The 22,126-nt window shown below is 51.7% G+C and overlaps 2 protein-coding genes across 4 annotated transcripts; both read right to left on the reverse strand.

Moving 5' to 3' along the window:
• Positions 1-3: 3 nt before the first annotated feature.
• SPATA2L (spermatogenesis associated 2 like) lies at positions 4-4,082 on the reverse strand. Its single transcript, XM_080936748.1, has 3 exons — positions 3,997-4,082; positions 3,365-3,670; positions 4-1,955 (listed from the first exon to the last, which is right to left on the reverse strand). Exons 2-3 carry the CDS (start codon positions 3,662-3,664, stop codon positions 978-980), a joined length of 1,278 nt encoding a protein of 425 aa, XP_080792874.1. The 5' UTR covers positions 3,665-3,670; positions 3,997-4,082; the 3' UTR covers positions 4-977.
• A 5,195-nt stretch (positions 4,083-9,277) lies between these two features.
• VPS9D1 (VPS9 domain containing 1) lies at positions 9,278-22,063 on the reverse strand. 3 transcript variants are annotated; one of them, XM_080937379.1, is made up of 15 exons: positions 21,937-22,063; positions 20,593-20,668; positions 18,388-18,477; positions 18,138-18,300; positions 15,657-15,768; positions 15,506-15,568; positions 14,915-14,967; positions 14,734-14,821; positions 14,481-14,566; positions 13,493-13,977; positions 12,760-12,889; positions 12,289-12,494; positions 11,905-12,001; positions 10,523-10,627; positions 9,278-10,069 (listed from the first exon to the last, which is right to left on the reverse strand). In XM_080937379.1, the coding sequence occupies exons 1-15, from the start codon at positions 22,033-22,035 to the stop codon at positions 9,967-9,969; spliced, it is 1,956 nt and encodes a 651-aa protein (XP_080793505.1). In that variant the 5' UTR covers positions 22,036-22,063; the 3' UTR covers positions 9,278-9,966. The 3 variants fall into 3 exon arrangements, with proteins under 3 accessions (XP_080793505.1, XP_080793506.1, XP_080793504.1); XM_080937380.1 differs by having other exon boundaries at positions 14,734-14,818; positions 18,388-18,480; XM_080937378.1 differs by having other exon boundaries at positions 18,388-18,480.
• Positions 22,064-22,126: the final 63 nt, after the last annotated feature.

A 22,126-nucleotide genomic window follows, 5' to 3' on the forward strand; every position in this document is an offset into this window, starting at 1 on the left:
TTTCGATCCATGCAACATGGACAGCGTCCTTTATGGGGCCTGTATGACGAGCAGGAACAGGCTTGGCTGAGGAGGGACAGTGTCCTCTGAGGGCCTGTATGATCCTTGGCTGAGGGGTGCACTAGAGGAAGTGTTGCAGGGCACTGACCTCTGTGCCTGGGTCTCCAAGTGGTTGATGAAAACCCAACCCTTCATTCTCCCCATCCTGAGGATTACTGGTTTAGGGACCCTAAAGAGGAGTCCTGGGCTACCCCTAGGGGAGATGAGGGTATAACTTCCTAGTTAGCTGTGTGCCCAGAAGGAGCTACATGGGACAGGGAGCTTGTTTTGGCAGTAGCCTGAGAAGTGGCCTGTGCATGCTCACCTCCTCTTTGGCTGGTAGGCAGCTGATTTGAGAATCATTCCTGCTGGATGAGGGGGTAGCAGCTCCTCCACTGCCTGGAGTGTGCAGCTTTCTGCCTCCTCTCTGAGGTGAACCGGGCCCTCAGTTTGAGTAGGCTCTGCTCTTTCAGACCCTCCCCCACAGCCCAAATCTAACTGTGGGATTACTGTGTCACCTGTAAGCTCCTGGTGAGGGTTCCTCAGCACGTGGAGAGAGGGATGTATCCTCAGTCATAGCCTGCAGGGATCCGGTAGGGAGCTTCAGGCAGTTCACAGAGTGGGGTCGGTCTTTCTTAAAGTGAGTTTGGGTACTGTAACACACAACCTGGACTTTACCCAGCAAATCTGGGCATGAGGATAGGGACAAGAGGGAAGGATCTTGATTGAGCTCGGCCTGCTGCATCGGGGCTGAGACGGGCATGTCGGTGAGGGCTCCTGATACGGCACCAGGCGAGTATGGAGGCTCTACCCTCCTCCAGCTGCAGGTCCTGGGCTCCCCTGGGGACTAGGAGGACCAGGGCAGTCAGTGGCCTAGGCCCTTTTCCAAAAGAAGCACCGTGAAAACTGTCCCCAAAACTCTTGAGGTCCATCTGGGCCTAGGGATGGGCCCCAGGCCTGTCATAGAGCAGGTTGTCCACCTGTGCTCGTTGCAGCCACAGGCGTCTCTGGTTATCACCAAGAAGTATGCGCAATGAATGAGTCGGGCGGCAGGCAGACAGGGCAGTGCAGTGGGTAGCGTGTAGCTGGCGGCAAGTGTCACAGCAGAGGGTGGGTAGGTTGCCGGGGCTTAGGCAGCTGTGTGCCTGGTAGCTCAGAGGCTCAACAGCAGGCCCATAGGCTGAGGGTGCTGCTCCTTCTGCCTGCCTGTGTCGGGGGCTGGCTTGCCCAGGGCTTGAAGGGGATTCAGGGGGAGTTAAGTCCCCTGACCGACTCAGTTCACGGCGAAGAGAGAGGAAGGAGAAAGCAGAGGGTTCTGGTTCCAGCTCCTCTTCTAGAGCCCCATATGGTGGGCTACTGGCCCGACGCATATCATCAGCTGGGGGTTCCCAGGGCTGGCCTCCAGAACCCCATAGTTTGGCACTCTGCTCCCAGAGTGGTGGCCTGTAAGCCAGGTCTCCAGGAGGTGAGTCCAGCCCCGGTGAAGGTTCACCATACAGGCTGGCCTCTGAGCTCTCATCTTCCTGCAGGTCCTGATACAGGTCCACTGGGGCCCCATAAGCGGCAGGTGTGCCCCGAGGGGGCAGGGGTGGTGGCTCCTCATCTTGGGCCAGCCGCTGCTGCAGCCAGGCTACACAGGAGGCTACATCCCCACTAGCCCGTCGAGCTCGGAGCAGCTCCTCAGCGGGTAGCACACTGGTCCCCAGCTGAGTCAGCACCTCACCTAGGATCTCACACTCCAACCGAAGGGCAAAGCAGCCTAGGGCCACCTGTACCAACTGGCAGGCAGGGGGCGGGGTGGTCACCATTAGGCGGTGGTTGTCCCTGCGTACGTAGCCCATCTTCTGGAAGCTTCGGGTCAGGAGCTCCTCAGAGAGTACACCCTTCAGCACATGCACATAGCCCCCTGAGAAGGTCTGTAAGGAAGGGTCCTGGTCAGGTGTGCTCTTCCATAAAGGATCCTGGGTGTGGCCTATATGGATTCAGTCCTGCCTTGACCTTGGTGCACTTCTGTTATTTTGTCTTTTTTTTTTTTCAGAGCTGAGGACCGAACCCAGGGCCTCGCGCTTGCTAGGCAAGCGCTCTACCACTGAGCTAAATCCCCAACCCCTTGGTGCACTTCTGAAGTTTGTGTTCACCCCCTGAGATAGTTTTCATCTGTCTGGAGTGAGCTTGCATGTTAGACATTTTTTTTCCTCCAAGGAAGAACCTAAAGCCTTGTGTAATGCTAAGTAAGCATTGTGTCACTGAGCCATAACCCTTTAGGTTTTTTTTTTTTTTTTTTTTTTTTTTTTTTTTTTTTTTTTGAAACAAGGTTCTCAGCTTGACCCTAAACTCTCCTCTGCCTACAGGAATATTTCACCAGACCTAGCTGTGGCAGGTAGCCTCTTAAATTCTGTTCTGCCCTTTGTTTTTGTTTCCTCCCAGGACTCTGGTATTCCAGAGAGTCTAGTGTGCTTTCTAGATCAAAGATAACCTGTGGAACCAAAGTATCAGGGTAAGTTTGGGTCTTTGTCGAGTGTGAACGTCTACATGGGCTCTGAGCACCCTTGGAGTGCTTCTGTGCCTAGCACCCTTAGGAAGAGGACATCTACACAGGAGCACTGGCCAGACACCCTTAGGGCTTTGCACACTGACTTAAGACAAGGGGTTTTCCCCTAAAACCGCACAGCTAAGAGGCTCTATCCTTGCCAGCTCGCTTCACCCCAACACTTCCTGAACTATGCAGTGTCAAGGTCCAGTCTGGCTGCCCCTGTCCTCTGGGCCCTTAACCTGACAGGATGAATGAAAGTCCTGGGATCTCAGGTGTCCCTGTGGAGCAGCAGGCTGGTGGGGTGCTGCCATGACAACCAGTGGAGGTTTACCTCACCCACGTGCTTACTGACGTCATTGCCTTCCCACTCAAAATTAGCTCAGAGCGGCCCTGCCCCCTCTAGGTGGTCTGCCATCTGACCTAAGGACTGGGCCACCTGACCTGGACCTAGGCAGGAACAAGTTCCCTGCTGTTCCTGATCGTTGTTCTCTTCCCAGTCTTAGCGGCCTCCTTTTACAGATGGGACCAACCCACATCCTAGAGGAGTTAGGATGACCATAGGACATCAAGTACCTCCCTCACCCACCCACGTCTACCCTACAATTTCCATGGCAACTAGGGCAGTGAGACTACTTTGAGGACAGCCATGTAAGTTCTAGGTGAATGGCTCTGGTAGGCATGCATCCCAACACGCCCACGACCCCTCAGAGCAGAGCCCTCCCCTGAAGAGGGCCCGCAGCCCCCAATAGTCTGGACAGGGAAGGGAGTGAAGGAGCATCACTAACGCCATACCTTGATGGTGGTGAACTCCTTTCTCCAGGGCAGCAGGTACAGGTGCACAGCGGCCAGCTCTAGGAGCTCAAAGGCGCGGGCCAGATCGCGGAGGGCTGGTGCCAGGTCAGCACGGCCCCACAGGCCATCAGTGAACAGTGCCAGCGCATCGTCCTGTAGCGCCCCGTGCAGGTCGAAATCCTCCACCAGAATCTGCCAGAGCACCGCGCGGAGCGAGGGGTCGCCACAGACGCCCGCGCGGCCGCGCCGCAGCTCGCGCTCCAAGCACTGGCGATAGTCCTCAGACAGCGAGCTGCCCATCCTGACCTAGCGCGGGAGGAGGAGGTGTCAAACTAGAGATCATGTCATCTCAGCTGTGCGACTCTCCACCCCGCACCCAGCAACCCCAGGGGCCCCCTCCAACCTGGAAATAGGAACCTTGAGAGCTTAGCAGTCTCAGAATCTATGGTCCCCTTCAGCCATGAGACATGGATAGCACATAGCACGGTGGCCACAGTTATCTATAGCCTCCCCTCCCCATGAGACGCCCCCATTGCTGAGCGTCCTCGTATAGAAGCACCGCTCCCACCAGCTGAACCTCTTGAAACCAGAACCCCTCTCCCACTAACCGTCCCCATGGGCGGCGGTGCTACCTGCTAGTCGCCAGCTACCCCAGAGAGCTCCGCTTGGGCCTGGGTCTATCCTCGCTCTTCCGCAGAGTCAAGCCCGCCCCTTGGCCTTGGTCGTGACGTTGGGGGGCGAGGCTGGAGTCGGGAGCCGCCCTTTCGGCTAAGTAGGAGGGTGGTGGTGTGGGCGTGGCCTGGGCAGAGCTGGGCGTGGCCCTCCCTCGCAGCTCACCTTTTTAGGTCCTCTCAGATTGACTGTCTCTAGTCTTTCAACTAGTCTGAGGTCGTTAATCCCCTAGTTCCGGGCCAGGGAGTGGGAGTACACAGTGGGTGTATAATAACAGGTCGCCAAGATGTGCTACTGGAGCGAGTCTGAACCAGGCTGCACTTTGGCTCCTCAAACCAACCCACAGAATAGCCGAATACCGGCTAGGCGGGGCCTGTCTAGGCAGGCAGATCATGGACCAAAGGAGGTCAAACACATGTATTTATTTACAATTTAAAACGGGTGGGGTGGCAGATTGTCCGGCGGGTATGAACACCTGCGTGGCAGCTCACAACCGTCTCTAACTCCAGTTCCCAACATCCACTCCTGGCCCCTGCATCTGGCACACATTTGATGCACATCTATGCAGACAAAACACTTAGACGCATAAATAACAGGGCAGGAGATACTTAGGAGCCTCGGCCGGCTTTGTTTCCTGGTCTCTGGTACTCGATTTCTTAGTCCCGGAGGAAACAGGTTAGGGAGTATCTGAGGTAGGATGAATGTATTCGTACTCCAGAGCAAGGTGCTCCTAAGTGTATGACCTATGGGCCTTCGAAACTGACCCAGACCATCTAGTCACCAAGAATTAACTGGTCAGGGGAACTGAATCTCCACTTGATGTACTCTTAACTCAAGACCTTAATCCTAAAACCTAAGCTTCATGTAAACAGTATCTTTTGCTCAATCCATTCCTGGACAGCCTGTACCCCTTATCTCTCCAGGTCACCAAACCTAGGCCAAGTCTGATAAAATAGAACCCGGCACAGGGAAGGTATCTGTCTTCTTGTAGAATTTCCCAGAGTCAAAGGACTTTAATAGTGGAAGGCAGTGATCCTCAGGCATCCTGTTGGCTGCCATTAAAGAGTTCTTTTGTTGTGGGCTCACCAATCCAAAGGGGACCGTGGTTAGCTTTTGGGGTTCCTTCAGCTCACAGTGACACAGTTTAAATTCTGACAAATCACAACAGATTCCATGCCTGCCTTGTTTCCAGACAAGCCTGGATCCCAGCTGCAGCTGGGATAACGAGAGAGTTAACAGAAAAATGAAGAGACCTTGGGGGCAGTGGTTGTGGCCCAAAGGTAGAACAATTGCCTAGTATGTGTAAGGACCCAGGTTCAGTCTCTAGCATTGCAAAAAAAAAAAAACAAAAAAAAACAAACCTATGCTAAATTAATGGCAAAGCTAATGTTCACCTGCAAATGTGTGTCTTTTCCACTTGTGACTTAGAAGTTATTCTGGACTGGGATGAGCCTTGAACTAAGAATATTGATGTTCTTCTTTGACCCCTGTGTGTGTGTGTGTGTGTGCACGCGCGCGCTCACTCGAGCTTCTGGCTGTAGTAGACCATGCTGGCCTAGAACTCACAGAAAGCCACCTGCCATGGCTACTTACTTTTCTTGCTATTCCAGGGCACACAATATGTGCTCTGCACATCCTTCATAAACCTTAGTCTTAGTAGGGCAGATGTGCAAGATGGAAGCCATTCATACTTCTCTTGCCTAGGACTGTGAGCTAGCTTCTGCTTGGTTCATCCACAGCTGTGTCCTCCCTATGCTATCACATATAGTATCATCTAGTTTCCAAACGATTTCCTCAGCCCAGTGCGTGTGTAGTTGTTATTGCTTTAACTTTCATATCTCTCTCTCTCTCTCTCATATGGCCAGGTCAGTCCACCACATTTGTGTGACAGGCAGGAGCACTACCCACTGAGCCATACTCCCAGCTTCAACTTGCATTTTTTTTCTTAAGCTTTTGTTTTTTTAAGATCTATTTATTTATTATATATAAGTATACTGTAGCTGTCTTCAGACACACCAGAAGAGGGCATCAGATCCCATTACAGATGGTTGTGAGCCACCATGTGGTTGCTGGGAACTGAACTCAGGACCTCTGGAAGAGCAGTCAGTGCTCTTAACCACTGAGCCATCTCTCCAGCCCCAACTTGCATTTCTTGATTGTGGTTTTTTTTTAGCTTCTCTTATGCTGGTTAGATGTTTTTCATTCCTTATTAACTTGTTTTTCTGTGTAACTCAGCTGGCCTAGAACTTGTTCTTTTGGTTCAGCCTATTCAGTGTGGGTTATAGCCATGCCACACCTACTAGGTCTGGTTATGATTTTTGTTTTTCATTCTATACATAGATAATAGTTGTTTTTTGTAGATTTTGGGTTTGGGCTACCTCTTGTTACTATATAGGGTTTTCAGTGAGAAAATTGCTATCCATCCATGTACTATGGAGGAGCCATAGTTTAGAGATGCTGATGGACCAACCCAAAGGCAGCTTGCTTTTTCCTTCAGCCACCACAAAATGACAAGCTGGTACTCCACATAGACAAGGTCAGAAGTGTGAGGGTGAAGGAATTCAAGACAGGCACCTCTGGGGCAATGCCGGAACCAAAGAAGTTGGACTTCAAGGTAGAGGGATGGATTCAACACCAAGCCAAGGAAACCCAAACTGGTGGTGGGAAAGGTATGGCAATTTTTGTTGCAGTTCAACTGTAATCTTTTCAGAAAACCAGGCCAGCTGGTATGTGAACCAGAGGGAAAACTCAGTAGGAAGCATCATTGCTGAGAACTCAGTCCAAAGCAACCAAGGAAAGCTGTGCGTAGATAAGCAAATGCCTCAGAAGGCACAAGGTGATCCTTGAAGACATCTTCACAAGCGACACTGTGGGCAGCAGACATGGGAGAACGACTGGTTCCGTAAGGTTCCTGTGGGAGGCTGGGTCTGTGGATTAGATGTGAGAGTGCTTGCCTGGCATGTAGAAAGCCTGGCTCCACTTACGGCATTACATAACTCGGTGACAGCAGAGGCCTGCAAACTTACCAGCTGACAGTCAGGCAGGAGAATCAGAAATTCAAGGTTATCCTTGGATATATGAGGCTCTGTTTTTAGAGGGGCAGTCAGCTGGGTGGGTAATGGAGCACACCTTTGATCTCAGCATTTGGAAGGCAGAAGCAGCCAGATTTCTGTGATTTCAAGGCCAGCCTGGTCTATAGAGCAAGTTCCAGCCAGGACAGCCAGGGCTACACACACACACACACACACACACACACACACACATACACACACAGATCTTGTCTCAAAAAAAAAAAAAAGAACAAACAAAACAATTTGTATAAAGAGTAGTAAGACAATAGAGTATTGGCTGAAATGTTTTCTGATTATAAGAAATTCACAGTCAGGGCTGGAGAGATGACTCAGTGGTTAAGAGCACTGTCTGCTCTTCCAGAGGTCCTGAGTTCAATTCCCAGCAACCACTTGGTGACTCACAAAGAATCTGATGCCCTCTTCTGGTGTGTCTTAAGTGACAGTGTACTCACATAAAACAAATAAATAAATTTTTTCTTAAAAAAAAAAATTCACAAAGTTAATTTTGAATTCTGAGTTTCAGTTATATACAAAAAGTGATTCTCTCAAGACGCATGCACACATACGCACACACACATGCGCACGCACGAGGAGGAGAATCACCTGCACACAAACTGGCCTCATCTTAGTGCCATGGTCAGCTGAGCAGCACTGTGGTCTCCCCATGGTGTGCCTCAAGTAACCTTATCCTGACCCAGCAGGCACTGTCAGAACTAGGACTCACTTAACCCAGTGACCATGCTTCTGTGATGTGGGGCCTTAAAACTAACTTGACTGTTAAAGCCAAAGCCTGCAGCAGGTACAGCAACATAAAGCTCAACAGTCACCTGGCATCCACATCCGAGGTCTATCTACACTTCACAAGAGCCCGCAGAGCCAAGCATCCAAGTCAGTTGAGACAAACGTTTTTTAACATTCATTCATTCATTTGGTTTTTGAGAGTGTTTCTCTAGCTGTGGCTGGCCTTGAACTCACAGAGATCTGCCTTCCTCTGTCTCTCAAGTGTTAGGATTAAAGGTATGTGCCATCATGCCTGACTTTAACTTTTATTCTTTATGTGTATAGATGTTCTAAGGGCCTATGAAGCCCAAAGAGTGCACTGGATCTCCGATGATTGTGGATTGGTACAGATGTAGGTGCTGGGAACTGAAACCTGGTCCTTTGCAAGAGTAAGTGCTCTTAACTGCTGGGCTATTTCCCCAGCCTAGCTGAGACACCAGCTTGTGCCTCAGTAGTAGTTGGACATGGGTTGAATTTCGCAGTGTGAGACAGTGAGTCATAGTACCAGCCTGGCTATCCCTGATGCAGGTGGGAAGAAGTTGCTAGGAGCTTCTGGCCCATTTCCAATCCAGAAGGCTCTTCCATGGGTCCAGTGCCTTGGAATGGTTTGTCCTGCCCAGGCCAACCTGGGCCGGCCACTTGCTTTTGGTATCATGGTCTCAGGCTTCTATTGCACCATTTACAGACTGGACTCTGAGGTCAGCCTACCAGCTCAAAGATGTGTGTTCTCTATTTTCTTGTGGGGTCAAAGCGGTCATTACCTGTAGGTCTGGAACACAAGTGCTCAATAAATGCCCATTTACAAAGTTACATATAGCCTTACTCCAAGAATCTCCAAAGACTTCTTGTAGTTAGGGCTGGAAACCCCCCACCCTCATGTCCTGCCACCTAACCCTTACAGCAACCCCAGTTGCCATGGGTATTTCCTCTCCTGGGTGGGGCAGCCTGCCTCCCTGGAAGGTGCAGCCTGTATGCCAGCACCACCCCAGGGCCCCAGTAGAACCAAAGGGCATCACTGTGTGTCCCTACACGTGGGATGGTACTGTGGGACATTCCATTGTGTTTGAGTAGGATGAAGACGACTCAGACACCTTCGGGGAACTGTTGTGGGCTCAGGACTGTAATGACTCATTAGCCCTCCTAATGATACCCTGCAGACACTTGCTATCCCAGAGGGGGAACCCCACAATTTTCTGGCTGGGAACAGCCCTGGGAAAATACTGCTTCTGTGCTGAGGGTCTGGGGTTGGCTTGTGGCCCCATTACCCTGTCAGCTGTGATCTCTAGAATAGCAGAGGCTGTCTGTGTTGCCCATGCCCTGCCTGCCCAGTGGGTAAACAAACAAGTCACATGGACTGAGATGGAGTGACTCTTTTATTTTAGGCTGAGTTGATGGCTACTTGACATATCAGTCTAGGGGCTGACCCTTAGACTCTGCATTGAAGAGTCTGCACAACGGTATTGGTTGCCAGTGTCCTGAATGTAGTTCACTGTCCTCAACCAAGGAAAGTCCAGGGCAGGATGTCCTGGACCTTGGTAGGAGAAAGGCTCATATCCCAGGCCTGCGCAAAAGCAAACATGGCAGTTGCTGCCTGGTAAATAACCAGCAGAGCCTCACACTACCTAGATCCAGTACTCTGGGGGCAGGGTAAAGCCCACTTGTTACTAACAAGAAACTGGCTCACACAAACTTGGGCTGTCTCAGGAGACTGAGGGGTGATTGGCCTGGCGAGGCTCCCAACGCCCATTTCTGTGTTGATGCCCAGTAGAAGCTGCCTCGTGTCCATGAGAACGGGTCAGGGTCATCAGGCTTGCTGGAGGCCACAGTGCTGCGGGCTCCGCACGAACAGCAGTGCAGATTTCTCCTACGGGGTCTGAGAGGCAGGCCCAAGACGGAGCTAGCCTGATTCAGCTAGCCATGTCCTGCTAAAGAGGCACTGCCCTAAGCCTCCAGGTCAGGTTTGTGGTAATGAAGGTGGGCAAGCAATAGAGTACCACCATAGCAAGCTAGCCTCCAGTATCCGCAGACCAGATATACAGTACAGTGTGGAGATCCTGTGACGCCTTTGTTCTGTGAGGTCTAGACAGCACTCTTGTCTAACCGTCCCCGGGACAAACGCTCCACATAGCTCAGGGCACTCTGTAGTGATGTCAGACAGTACCCCTCTTCCCCAATCAAGTACCTATGTGGGAGTGGGACAAGAGACATGTCAGCTGGGAGGACAGATATACAGCCTAGTCCTGCAGCCTAGTAAAGTTTAGAGAGCTGGGTAGGAGCAGGCTTTTCCCCATTGCCAGTCCTGGTCCTGTGCTGGTGGCCCTGTGGTGTATACTGCTCTTCCCTAGGCAGATACTGCTCAGGGGGACCTTTAGCTCCTGCATGGGGTCTTCCGAAGGCTACAGGCATGCAGATAAGAGTGTCCCATGTACAGGTGGATCCCATAGGGCTGTCCAAAAGTGATGGTGGGGCTGCGGGTCCCCTCACAGCTCCACAGCCTATCACAGACATTGCTTTTGTTCTGGGGTGAGGGTCCCCTGTCCTCCTTACCACAGCTGCTCTGTCCCCAGCTCTTCCCATAGAGACTCTTCCCCTATGTTAGTCTCCTAATCACCCACCAGCCTGGGCTCCTTCCTACCCTTCATGAGTGAATTCCTCCAGGGCTGCACACTCGGATACCAGTTGGGGGAGGCCACTTCTCAGCACCACAAAGGACAGAATGGGCAGCAAGTCATCAGCACCACTGCAGGGCAAAGCAAAGAGGTCAGTGAGGCCAGGGCCAAAGGGGACACTTGTTCTGGCTCTCTGGAGCTATCTTGGCCGGGCTGGCTACAATTCTTGTGTCCCATCCCCCAACAGCCCAGGAGAACTCCTGGCCACGGTCATACCAGACCCAAATAACACTCTCAATGGCAGGATACACTGCAGTCTCTTCTGATTTTTACTTGGCTGTGGACTTACATACTTTTGAAAGCTTAGGAGGAAATGTCTGAGACTGGAAGATAATCACCTCAGCACTTGGCTTCTGGGCCCCCTCAAGAGAGGTCTAGCTGAACTAGTTAGGGTTCACATAAAGTGCTTCTTGGAAGAGCATAGAACAAAGAAGCAAGGGGACAGCTGGAACCTGAGGCTATGACTCGAGTCTGACCTCTTTCCCATGGGTCAGGGAGGCTCCACACACCTGCTGCACCTGCTCAATGTCCTGCCACCCACAGGGACATGATAGCCCCCCTCTTGGGGGAACTTTGGGGAAAGGCTGTGATTTGCAAACACCTAGTCTGGGAACTCTTTTATAAAACCAGTAGAGAGCAGTGGACGGCAGGCTCTTTGGTGAGGATGGAATAGCAACCCAACCTTAAAGTGGGTGAGAAGTGTCTGCCCTCCTTCTCTTGGGTTGAACTCCTCATAGGTGATCTCATACTTGGCTCTAATATTTACTCGTGGGCTCCAGGTACAGGCCGAGGTCACAGCCCCTCGGTCTGCCAGCAGGAGTCCAGGCTGGTCCTGGTCCTTGGGATAAGGTGCAAAGGTCTGAGTTTGTGCAAGAACCATGACGGACATTGATTGCAGGTCAGAGGACTGAGCTAACAGAAAGGGGAAGGCAGGCTCAGGCAGTGCAGAGCCTGAGGCTGTGTGTCTTGTGTGGGAAGAACCTGCCCCACCTTGGATATGGGAGCCCTCACGCTAGATCTGACCAGGAAGGGGCGTCACTCTGCATCTCCCCCTAAGTATGTAGCTGGGGTCTGGGCGAGTCTTTCTCAAACAGTAGCCCTCAATCCCACCAGATTAACCAGGACCCTTGTCAGAGGACAAGCAACAGCAGCTTGTCCAAATGGACTGGAATACATGGTTGTGGGGTGAGAGCCCTTCCCCTTGCCCTGTCTCTTTCCAAGGTCTTTGGTAGATTTGAGCGGTATTCTGAGGTGATGTGATCTGGGGCTGCTAAGTGAAGCAGGGCCAGTCACGGGGTAGGAACACATACTAGCACACCTCCAGACAGCGCCTCCATTCTCAACTCACATGGCAGCAGCAGGGGGCTGGGATCCACCCTCAGGCCCAGCCTCTTGGGCACGGCAGTAGTCTTCTGCACAGATGCAGATGACCCGCAGAGTCCGCACTGTGGAACGGAAAAATGGTTTCAGCGGGTATGAAGTGAAAGAGCATTTGCCAAGGGCAGGAAGACTTGAAGGACCTGGTGTGAGGGCGACTATGCTGTTTCCTACATCCAGGAGTCTCCTAGTATTGCCCAACCTCTCCTGATAGTGCAGGACTGGAGAAGGCTGAAGGGCACTGCCCGTATTTGCTTAGTGACAGACATGCAGGCTACTGGGAAGGCATAGCTATGGGGAAGGCACATCCCCATCTTCCACCTCTCAAACCTCTGGGCCCCTCAGATCCCCGCACCGATGCACTCCAGCTTCTTCTGGGGGCAGCTCTCCAAGACCAGCAGCCCCAGTTCCTGGGCTGCAGTGCAGTAGGGGTAGGTGGAGGCTGGAGCCTCGGGGCCACGTGGGAGGAGCTTGGTGGGGATGCCAAGGGCTGCAGGGGGTGCGTTCCTGTACAGCTCCATGCTCCTGCTCACAGCAGCCTCCCGGGCATGGTGCACACTCCTAAAGTAGAGAGGCCAGGCTCAGCCACCACAGGCACACCGTTCCAGGGACATGCAGGGTTACGGCTGGGGATCTCTGGCACTTGTCCTAGAAGAGCTGCTCAGGGATTTGAGCAAACAGTCTGACTGTTCCCGGACAGACAGGTGGACAGAGCTACCAGCAAACTTGCAACCCCTGAGGATGGCCTCAGGACCAGACAAGTTATTGGGAGACTAGGATGGAGACTCCAGCTCATGGGGAAGTTAAGCTAGGCTGGGGGCCGTACCTGTAGAGGGCTAGCAGCAGGGGCCACAGTGGGGTGAAGAAGGGCTCCTCGATGCATGCCAGGCAGCGGTCTTTGGAGGTGGCTGTATTCAGGCTTTCGAAGGCCAAAAGGGTCAGCGAGAGCAGTCTATCTGCCAGGAGCAGAGTTTGGAATGTCCAAATGTGCTATTGTCTGTCCCCCAGATTCAGCTTCTGTACAGCTGGGCTACAGCATCTAGGCTTTGGGGGTTGCTCTACCTGGCTATTCTACATGCTCAGCCTCTATACCCTTCCCTTGCCTATACTTCATCCTGTGTCCTGGGGTCAGGTCTTAGGTCTTCTTCCCTGGGGTTGAGTTGGGCTCCCGAGTAGCTAAAGAATCTGCCAAGGGAGGGGTGGATGGTCCCCTTCTGAAAGGACTGGCTCCTAAATCTACACAAATACTAGAAACTTTAGAATAATGAGTAAGACCCCAGGCTGTTAAGACCTCCTCACTGGCTCATACAATGTCTAGAAGCCTTGGAGTGAGCACAGCCAGGTCACCTTTGTGATCAAAGACAGCACATCCCTAAGCTCCCATGCCTGCTCCACCCACTGTCTGAGGCACTAAGGCAGACTAGGGCCTGTTCTTCCGGGATGAATGGTTGCTCCTGTGGTGGGGAGACAGAGGTCCTTGCTGCCCTGGGCAGCAAGTTACACTTGAGGGTTGGTGGATGCAACTGGAGCAGGTCCTTCGTTGGTCCCTGCAGGCTCACCGATGGCATTGTGAATGTCCTTTACTGTGCTCTTCAGACATTCCAACAAGGGCTCCCTCTTTGCTCCTGGGGTCTGTGGCTCAGATATAGCCAAAAACTGTTCCAGGTCCTCAAAGGAGCTGTCCTTTTCTGGCAGGTGGGATAAAGCATCCACCAGGGGTGAGGAAGGCCCTGCTGGGCTTCCATCTGCCTCTCTGTCCAGGGTGCCTGAGTGGAGTGTGGGGACAGGAGGTGTGGAAGGAGGTCCATCCAGAGCTCTTGGAGCTGCACTGAGCTCTGAGGAGGAAAGCATGCAGTAGAGGCTCTGTGAGGACCGAAGTCGCCGGCTCCCAGGAGCCAGGAGGCCATTGGCTTCTGGGGGCAGGGAGCAGCTGCCTGGGGCAGGCACAGTACTGATGGCAGCCTGGCTCACAACAGGGTACAGTGCACTGTATACTGCACACTGGAGCTTCTTCAGGAGCTGGGAGATTGGGTGATCAGGAAGGCTGCAAGGGGAAAAGCAGGCAAAATGGCCCTCAAGAGTCTGCCCAGGTGGGCACCTGTCATGCCCACCCGTTTTTTTCACCCCAGCAAAAGTGAGTATCATAGCGGCCACCCTCAGAGCTGGGTAGGGCTGCTTCCATCTACTTTTTAGCCCTAAGATTAGACGTCTGAGCTCAGTTTTTTATTCATCGGCCGCAGTCACCTGCGACCTTATCTGTGACATCGCCCGTATAAAGAACTGCCACACTATGGAAAGATTCTTCCAAGTAACTTCTCTGACATTCCTGTTAGTGAATTTCACAAGTGTCATGTGACCCACGCAATCTAGAGAAGCTAATGACAGCCAGCAAGAGCCCATCAGCACATGAGGCCCCTCTGCAGGAGCTCTCTTCCCCCACATTTCCCTCGCCCAGCCTTTCTAACTAACCTCCTTTCTTTCTAACTCTTTCCCCATCATCTAGGAGGAAGAGCCTCAGGCTGGGGGATGGGCTCCATGAATGAATACCTGAGCAAGTAGGAGACGAGGCTGGTCACTAGTGACAGGTCCCCTGGGCTCCGCTTCAGCTTGGCTCTCCAGTGCTTTGGCCAGTCCTGCAGGACAGAGGACCTTGGAGGAAAGCACGGTCGGATCTCCATGATGGGGTGCCCTGCAAGGGCTGTGTGGGGTGTCCTGGGGTGTGGGAAGGAACCAAGTCCTATAGGCCCATGTGATCCCAAGGCTGCCATCCCTCTGCTTGGACCAGTGGGAGTTGACTCACATGGTCTTGCTCATATTCCAAGATGGCAGCATAGAGGGCTCGCTGCTCCCGCTCCTCTGGGGTCACAGCAACTTGACTGCAGAACCTCCTGAGGAGGAAGACAAGCTGAGTACAGGGATGGCCCTATGGGCTCAGGGAGTCCCTTCAAGGTACCCCTGCATGGGACAGGGAAGAGACATACCTGTTGGCAGCCTCCTGAAGGCGCAGGCGACGCTCCTCCATCTTCCGCTGTAGCTAGGGTAACAGAGTCAAGGGGCCAGTACTGTCTGACCTAAGCAGGCCTCCACCCTTGCCCTGTGCCTCATCTGCTCCAAAATCTCCAATACCTTGGTGTCCCAAGGGTCTAGGCAGGTAAGGCTGCCTCTGCCTTCTAGAGATGAGTTCCGGCCTGGACCAGGCCAGAACAACAGCCATTAGTTCAGGAAGTGGTTTACTCAGGGAGGCAGACTTGAAGGCACAGAGCCCCTAATTAGTGTCAGGGAGGACAGGAGGGCAGAGCCTAACTAGGTCCTCAGGAGTGAAGGAAGGGTTAAGGTCATGTCCTTGAGGGGACACTGCCTCACTGCTGGGAAGGATTACAGTCCCACACCCACCTGGCACCTGGCTCCCTCTGTACACCCACCTGGCACCTGGCTCCTTCTGTACACCCACCTGGCACCTGGCTCCTTCTGTACACCCACCTGGCACCTGGCTCCTTCTGTACACCCACCTGGCACCTGGCCCTTCTCCACCCTCAGCTCAAGACCTCACTCTTATCTCCCTGTAAGGATGCTGTCTCTTCTCTTGCTTTGGCGATCACCAGATTCTCCATCATCTGCCGCTGCAGAGACAGGGTCTAAGGAAAAAAGGAGGAAGTAAGGCCTGTTCCTCAACTGACTTGATCCTTCTCTGAGCAGAACAATTCCTCTCGGGGCCTTGCTCACCAGCGATGTCTTCTGCATGGCCTGGCTAGGGTCCAGACGGGCCATCCGGGCCTCATATGTGGCTCTCAGCTTCTGGTTTTGTAGGGAGGCCTTCTCCAGTGGTGTCAGCTCCCTAAGAATAACAACAAACTGCTCTCCATGCACAGGAAGTCCAGGAATGCTCCAGAGGCCTGAGCAGCCATCCTTATACCCTTTAGACTGTGTCTTAATACCAGGAGGAAAAAGAACGGTGGTGAGGCAGGAAGAAGGTGCAGAAGGCTGATCCAGGGCAGGCTAGAGATCTCATGCCCCAAAAGAAGTGTTTGTAATGCTAGGACTTGGGGCTTCTCAAGAGAAGCAGGATATCTGATTTTTATAGAAATAAAGTTATATATTTGTGGCAAGAAAATGAAACTCTTAGCAGGCTGGAGAGACGGCTCAGTGGTTAAGAGCACTGACTGTTCTTCTAAAGGTCCTGAGTTCAAATCCCAGCAACCACATGGTGGCTCACAACCATCTGTAATGAGATCTGATGCCCTCTTCTGGTGTGTCTGAAGACAGCGACAGTGTACTTTTAAAAATAAATCTTAAAAAAAAAAACAAAAAATCTCGCTCTTGCTCTCCCCCTTTTGCCCCTCTTCTTCCCCTTTCCTCTCCCCCTCATGGCCGGCCTCTACTCCTCTATTCCTCTCTTCTCTTTCTCTCTGCCTCTACTATCCTCTTAACTCCCCCACGACTTGAATAAACTCTATTCTGCACTAAAAAAAAAAAAAAACAAAAAACAAAAAACAAAAACAAAACAAAACAAAAAAAACCCCAAAAAACAAAAAACAACAACAACAAAAAAGGAACTCCTGGAAGTTACTACAGGGGCCAAACAGCAAGAACCATTTGCAACCCACCCAAAGGAGATGTGTCTAGTCAGTGACAAGTGGCAGCCTGCTGTGCGCCTCCTTGCTTTCAGAGCTAGCAGACAAAAGTATGGGGATGACTGAGGCGAGAGCTTGTTCTGAAGCTGAGGTTTTATATCTGCCCTGGTGCTGAAGCCACACAGACAGGTGGGTCTTGCAGAGCCAGTGGGGGTGCAGGTACCTTGGGGAGCTGTGAGAGAGGGCCTGGTCCATCTATGCTGGGTTCACTGAGCTTTCTGCACCTGTGTCTTGGTGTGTTTCATCAGTGTAAAAAAACTGTCTCTATTGTTACATCTTCTAACAGTCCCCTCCCCCATTACCTCTCTTCTCTCTCTAGAACATGCTAACAGTCCCATCCCCCATTACCTCTCCTCTCTCTAGAACATGCTAACAGTCCCATCCCCCATTACCTCTCTCCTCTCTCTAGAACATGCTAACAGTCCCATCCCCCATTACCTCTCCTCTCTCTAGAACATGCTAACAGTCCCATCCCCCATTACCTCTCTCCTCTCTCTAGAACATGCTAACAGTCCCATCCCCCATTACCTCTCCTCTCTCTAGAACATGCTAACAGTCCCATCCCCCATTACCTCTCTTCTCTCTCTAGAACATGCTAGGCCTTCTCTCTTATTTCTTGTCTTTTTTCTATGACATCTGCATTTTTATCTTTTGCCTGCTGAGTTTTTCTTTTTTTTTTCTCTTCAGCTATGCACTTTTTTTCCTTTTGAGGCAGGGTTTCTTTGTTGGCTCTGGCTGTCCTGGAACTCACTCCGTAGAACAGGCCTTGAACTCTCTGCCTCCCAAATTCTGGGATTAAAGACGCATGCTGACACCACTTAACTTTTTTGGAGACAGAGTAGGCCAGCTTGTTCTGAACTTACTCTATAGTTAAAACAGGCCTTGACTCATGATTCTCCTTCCTTTACCTTCCATGTCTGAGATTACAGGCATATGCTGCCACCTCTGGCCAGACTAGCCTCAAATTCAATAGATAGCTCAAGGGTGGACTTGAACCCACAATCCTCTTGACTCCACCTCCCGAGTACTATGATCACACGAAGTAGCAGGGACCCAACCCAGGGTTTCATGCCTGCTAAGGAAGCACTCTACCATTAAGCTACACTCTCAACTATCTAAGTAGTTTTTATTTATTTTTAATTATGACTTTATTTTTATGTGTATGGGTGTTTTGCCTGCATCTATGTCTGGGCGCTAAATATGTGCTTGGTGTATATGAATATCCCATATTCATAGGAATTATTAATTTTGACTTCATTTTTTTAAACGCTAGCTTTGACTCTATAGTCCCTTGTTCAGGTTTCTTCAAACGTTTTTGTATTTCTAAACAAACCTCAGTGCTGTCTGGCCTGAATTCTTCACGGTCTGTCCTGTCACCATTACCTCATCCTTTGTTTTCTATGCGCTCTGTCTGTTTGCCACTCACCCTTCGAAAGAGAGTCTGCTCCTGCTTCTGTCAGGCGAGGGGTGTTCCCTGGGAACCAACTGAACCAAAAGCTCCCAGGGAAGCTCACTGTGTCCAGCCTCCAAACCCATCTACAGCATTAGCACATCTCCACCCTGCCCTTCTTACTTCTTAGAGTTTTGAGACCCTGCCACCTGCAGCTTCTGGAAGATCTCCGGGGGCAGGAAAGGAGAGAGCTTCCCCCCTTCATCTGAACACACTCGGCGGTGGCGGCTGGTGGGCAAAGGCCCTGGAGGAGCTGCAGGTACAGATGGCTTCAGGCATATTTTCCCTGCAAGGCATGCGTAACACCCTGGTCAGCAGGCTAGGGACCAGCCCACCGAGCAGGTACCAAGAGCCCTCTTCTTTGGGTACCCACCAAGTTTGGTAGCTGTTGACTGCGCCCGCTCCAGACACTGTTCAGCTAGCTTCAGCATCTTTGAGGTCTCAGGCGAAACAGTGTCCCCAGCTTCTAGGGAAGGAACGTGGGGGACGGTTAGTCCTTCCACAGTGACTCACATTCTGATGAAGAATAAGGAACTGTAAAAGCCACGCAAGCTCAGTCATATTCATCTCGGAACCGTGGCTCGACACAGGGCACACACATGCTATTGGCAGCCAAGCATCACACTGACTTGCCCTTCCCAAGAGTCAGGCCTACGGTCCTCTGAGGCAGCCATGCAGCCCTCGTGGCCACTGCACAGAGACATGGGTGCAGGTGCTATAGTGAGCTGTCCACCTTCCACGGATATGTCCCACGGGTGACCCACTGGTGTCTGTGCTTCTATCAGTCCTCCCAGCTCCTGAACCCACTCTCCTGTCCCCCCACCATGACAAATACCTCATAAACTCCATTTCTTCCTCATTCCATGTCCATGCTAACACCCAGATCCCCCTGATCTGTCCTTACTTTACCAAAGATGGCAGGTCATTCCAATTTTTCCTATCCTCTAAGATACTACTTCCTCAAGTTCCCTCTGGGGCTGGAGAGGTGGCTCAGCAGTTAAGACCACTGACTGCTCTTCCAGAGGTCCTGAGTTCAATTCCCAGCAACCACATGGTGGCTCACAACCATCTGTAATGGGATCTGATGCCCTCTTCTGGTGTGTCTGATGACAGCTATAGTGTACTCATATAAATAAAACAAATAAATCTAAGTTTCCTCTGGAAATCCTTCCTGGCTCTGGGAGGTGGCCATTTCAGCGCTCATGGCAGATGACTGAAACTAGAGCCACCCCTAGACTCTATGTATCCTCTCCCATCCCAGGCTACCAGCTAGTCACAGAGATGCTGCCACCGATTTCTATTCTCATTCCCAGGCCTCTCTCACCCCTGACCCCCAAACCTCATGGCTGGTCCTGATGCCTCAGAACTCAGCTGAGCTCACATGTTCCACATTAGCATTCCCTGTGTTCCTATGTCCTGTGGGTTGCTGGTGCCTCAGATTTTACATGTTCACAGTGGAATTCTCTTTTTAAAAATCTTGAGAAAGGACCTCATGCAGCCCAGGCTGGCCTCAAACTCACTATGTAGCTGAGGATGATCTCAAACTTCTGATACTCCTGCCTCCACTTTCTAAATGCTAAGACTTCAGATTTGTGCTACCACACTAATTCATGCTATGCCAGGGACAAATCGAGGGCTTCACCAATGCTAGACAAGAACTCTTTACCAACTGAACCACCCCTAGCAGCACACTGGAATTCACTGTTTCTCCCCTTATGTGATATCAATGCTTATCTGCCTGGGACATCCCCTGCTTCCAGGAGCTAACTATTGACCCTAGCAAGTCTGGTTGGTTTCTCTTTCAAAATACATACAAGCTCTTTGTTCCTCCCAATGCTGGGTAGAGCTTTGAGAGGTTCCCAAAATTTCCTTCCACATCCATCCGAGATGTACAAAACACTGCTTTAAGTACTTCCTCCTCAAGGACTGTACTGGCTGGTTGTGTGTCAACTTGACACAAGCTGGAGTTATGACAGAGAAAGGAGCCTCATCTGATGAAATGCCTCCACAAGATCCAGATGTGAGGCATTTTTTCAATTAGTGATCAAGAGGGGGTGGGCCCAGTCCATTGTGGGTGGTGCCATCCATCCCTGACTGGTAGATCTGGGTTCTATAAGAAAGCAGGATGAGCAAGCCAGTAAGCAACACCCCTCTGTGGCATCTGCATCAGCTCCTGCCTCCAAGTTCCTTTGTGAGGTTCAGTCCTGACTTCCTTTGGTGATGAACAGCAATGTGGAAGTGTAAGCTGAATAAATTCTTCCTTCCTCAACTTGCTTCTTGGACATGATGTTTCATTCAGGAATAGAAACCCTGACTAAGACAGGCAGTGTCTTGACCCAATCCCTGAGATGTTCCCTAATCAGAGCAATGCCACCATGTTACACTATGACATAAAATGCTAATGATAAGAACCAGGCTGGAAAGAAACAGGAGACCTCTGGAAGATCTCAGGAGGCAGGAAGGAAACAGCTTCCCCCACTTCTGTGAACACACTCAGTGGTGCCGGCTGGTGGGCAAGGGTGTGGGAAGAGCCCATCATTTTGCCATCATGAGAGGAGTAGCAAGTCTGAAGGCATACCTGTAGTGTTTTCCACGTCTTCAAGCAACACCTGGGAGATGTAGTGGATGCTCCTCAGGTACTCCACATATGCTTCCTATAGGTGGTGGGGGGGGGATAGCAGGGGTCAGGTTAGTGGAGACAAGTGTCCACATCATGCCTGCCAGGGGGATACCCAAGTGCAAACTGCAGGATCAGCAGTGCTTGCTCACTTTCTCACAGACTTCCTTCTGGGTTTCAGTGATGGACCAGCTAGGACAGAGACAGTATCCCCACACTTGAAGGAAAAAAAAATCAAAAGAAACAAAATCAAAGGATTTCTTCCTTTAGCACTGTGTGCTCCCAGATGGACACACCTCTCCTCTCAAGCCTTACTCTCCACCCCCTGAAGGAGCTGAGCTTCAGTCAGGAGGCTTGGGAGAGCAGCCTCAGCAGTAATACCATTTCCCACTCTGTGTGGCAAAGTTCTCTTCCTGTGCAACCCAGAGACTACTGCTGTCTTTCCATGTCTCATGAAAAGCACTTCCTGAAACCCCGAGGAAAGCATATGGACTCATCTGTCAATCTCAATTTTTGGCTCAGGTGAAGAAATAACAATCTTCAGACTCAAGAATTCCCTCTGCTCGAAGGATCCCAGAGCACCGAGTTGCAGGTTTCAACTGTGTGACCCCTCTGCCCTGGGCTCTGTGACAGCTCAAAACAGACTGCACTCTGGTCTGTATGTGTTTCGTTTTATTCGTTGTCACCCAGCTTTAACTCAGCACTTCAGATAAAATGGGTTTCAGGTAGGACTCTGGTCTTCTGAGGATGCCCTAGAAAACTAAGTTGGGGCACTGGACAACCAGTGATTCTTCCTCTCTTACGGTAGTTCTGGGTGGCCCGGCCGGCTTTTCTACCTGGTTGCCATTCTCTTAATTTAACATTCTCAGTGACAGGCCACACCCCTTTGGTGCCGGCCTTTCTTTACAAATGACCTTTGAAGGCAACTGCAGACAGTAGCATTATGAATGAGCCAACAGTCCATCTTTTCTGGATTAAGTCTACACAGACTCTGTCAAGAACACACACACAAACACACACACACACGTCTGTCATCTACATCTTGAATGCAGGTCCTTTGCAAACAGAACCTCCTCTCTATTTCACACCGACTCATTAAACAAGTAAACCTGAGGCCCGGTGCGAGTTGAGCTGTCCGAGGTCCCCGCCGAGCTCGGTGCCCTCAGCCGCCCGGCCCAGAGCCTCCGGGCGGGGTCCCAGAGTCGCCGCGCGCGTCCGAAGCGCCGAGCCCCTCACACGCCCGCCCTCACCCACCAGAGGCCAAGGCGCCTCCCGGAGCAGCTGCCGAGTCCCTCCCAGCCTCACCCGGGGCCGGTTGCCGGTGTCTAACTCGATGGCCTTGTTTGCCAGTTTCATGGCGCTTTGCAGTGGCTTCGCCGCGCCGTCCCCGGCCGCAGCGGCCATGGCGCCGGGCGGGGGAGGCCCGGCGGCAGGGGCGGGGCGGATGCCTCCACACCGGAACGCGGAGTGCGCAGCTGAGGGAGCTGTGGGAGCA

The sequence above is a fragment of the Micromys minutus genome (assembly GCF_963924665.1).
Source record: "Micromys minutus genome assembly, chromosome: 24".
NCBI lineage: Eukaryota > Metazoa > Chordata > Mammalia > Rodentia > Muridae > Micromys > Micromys minutus.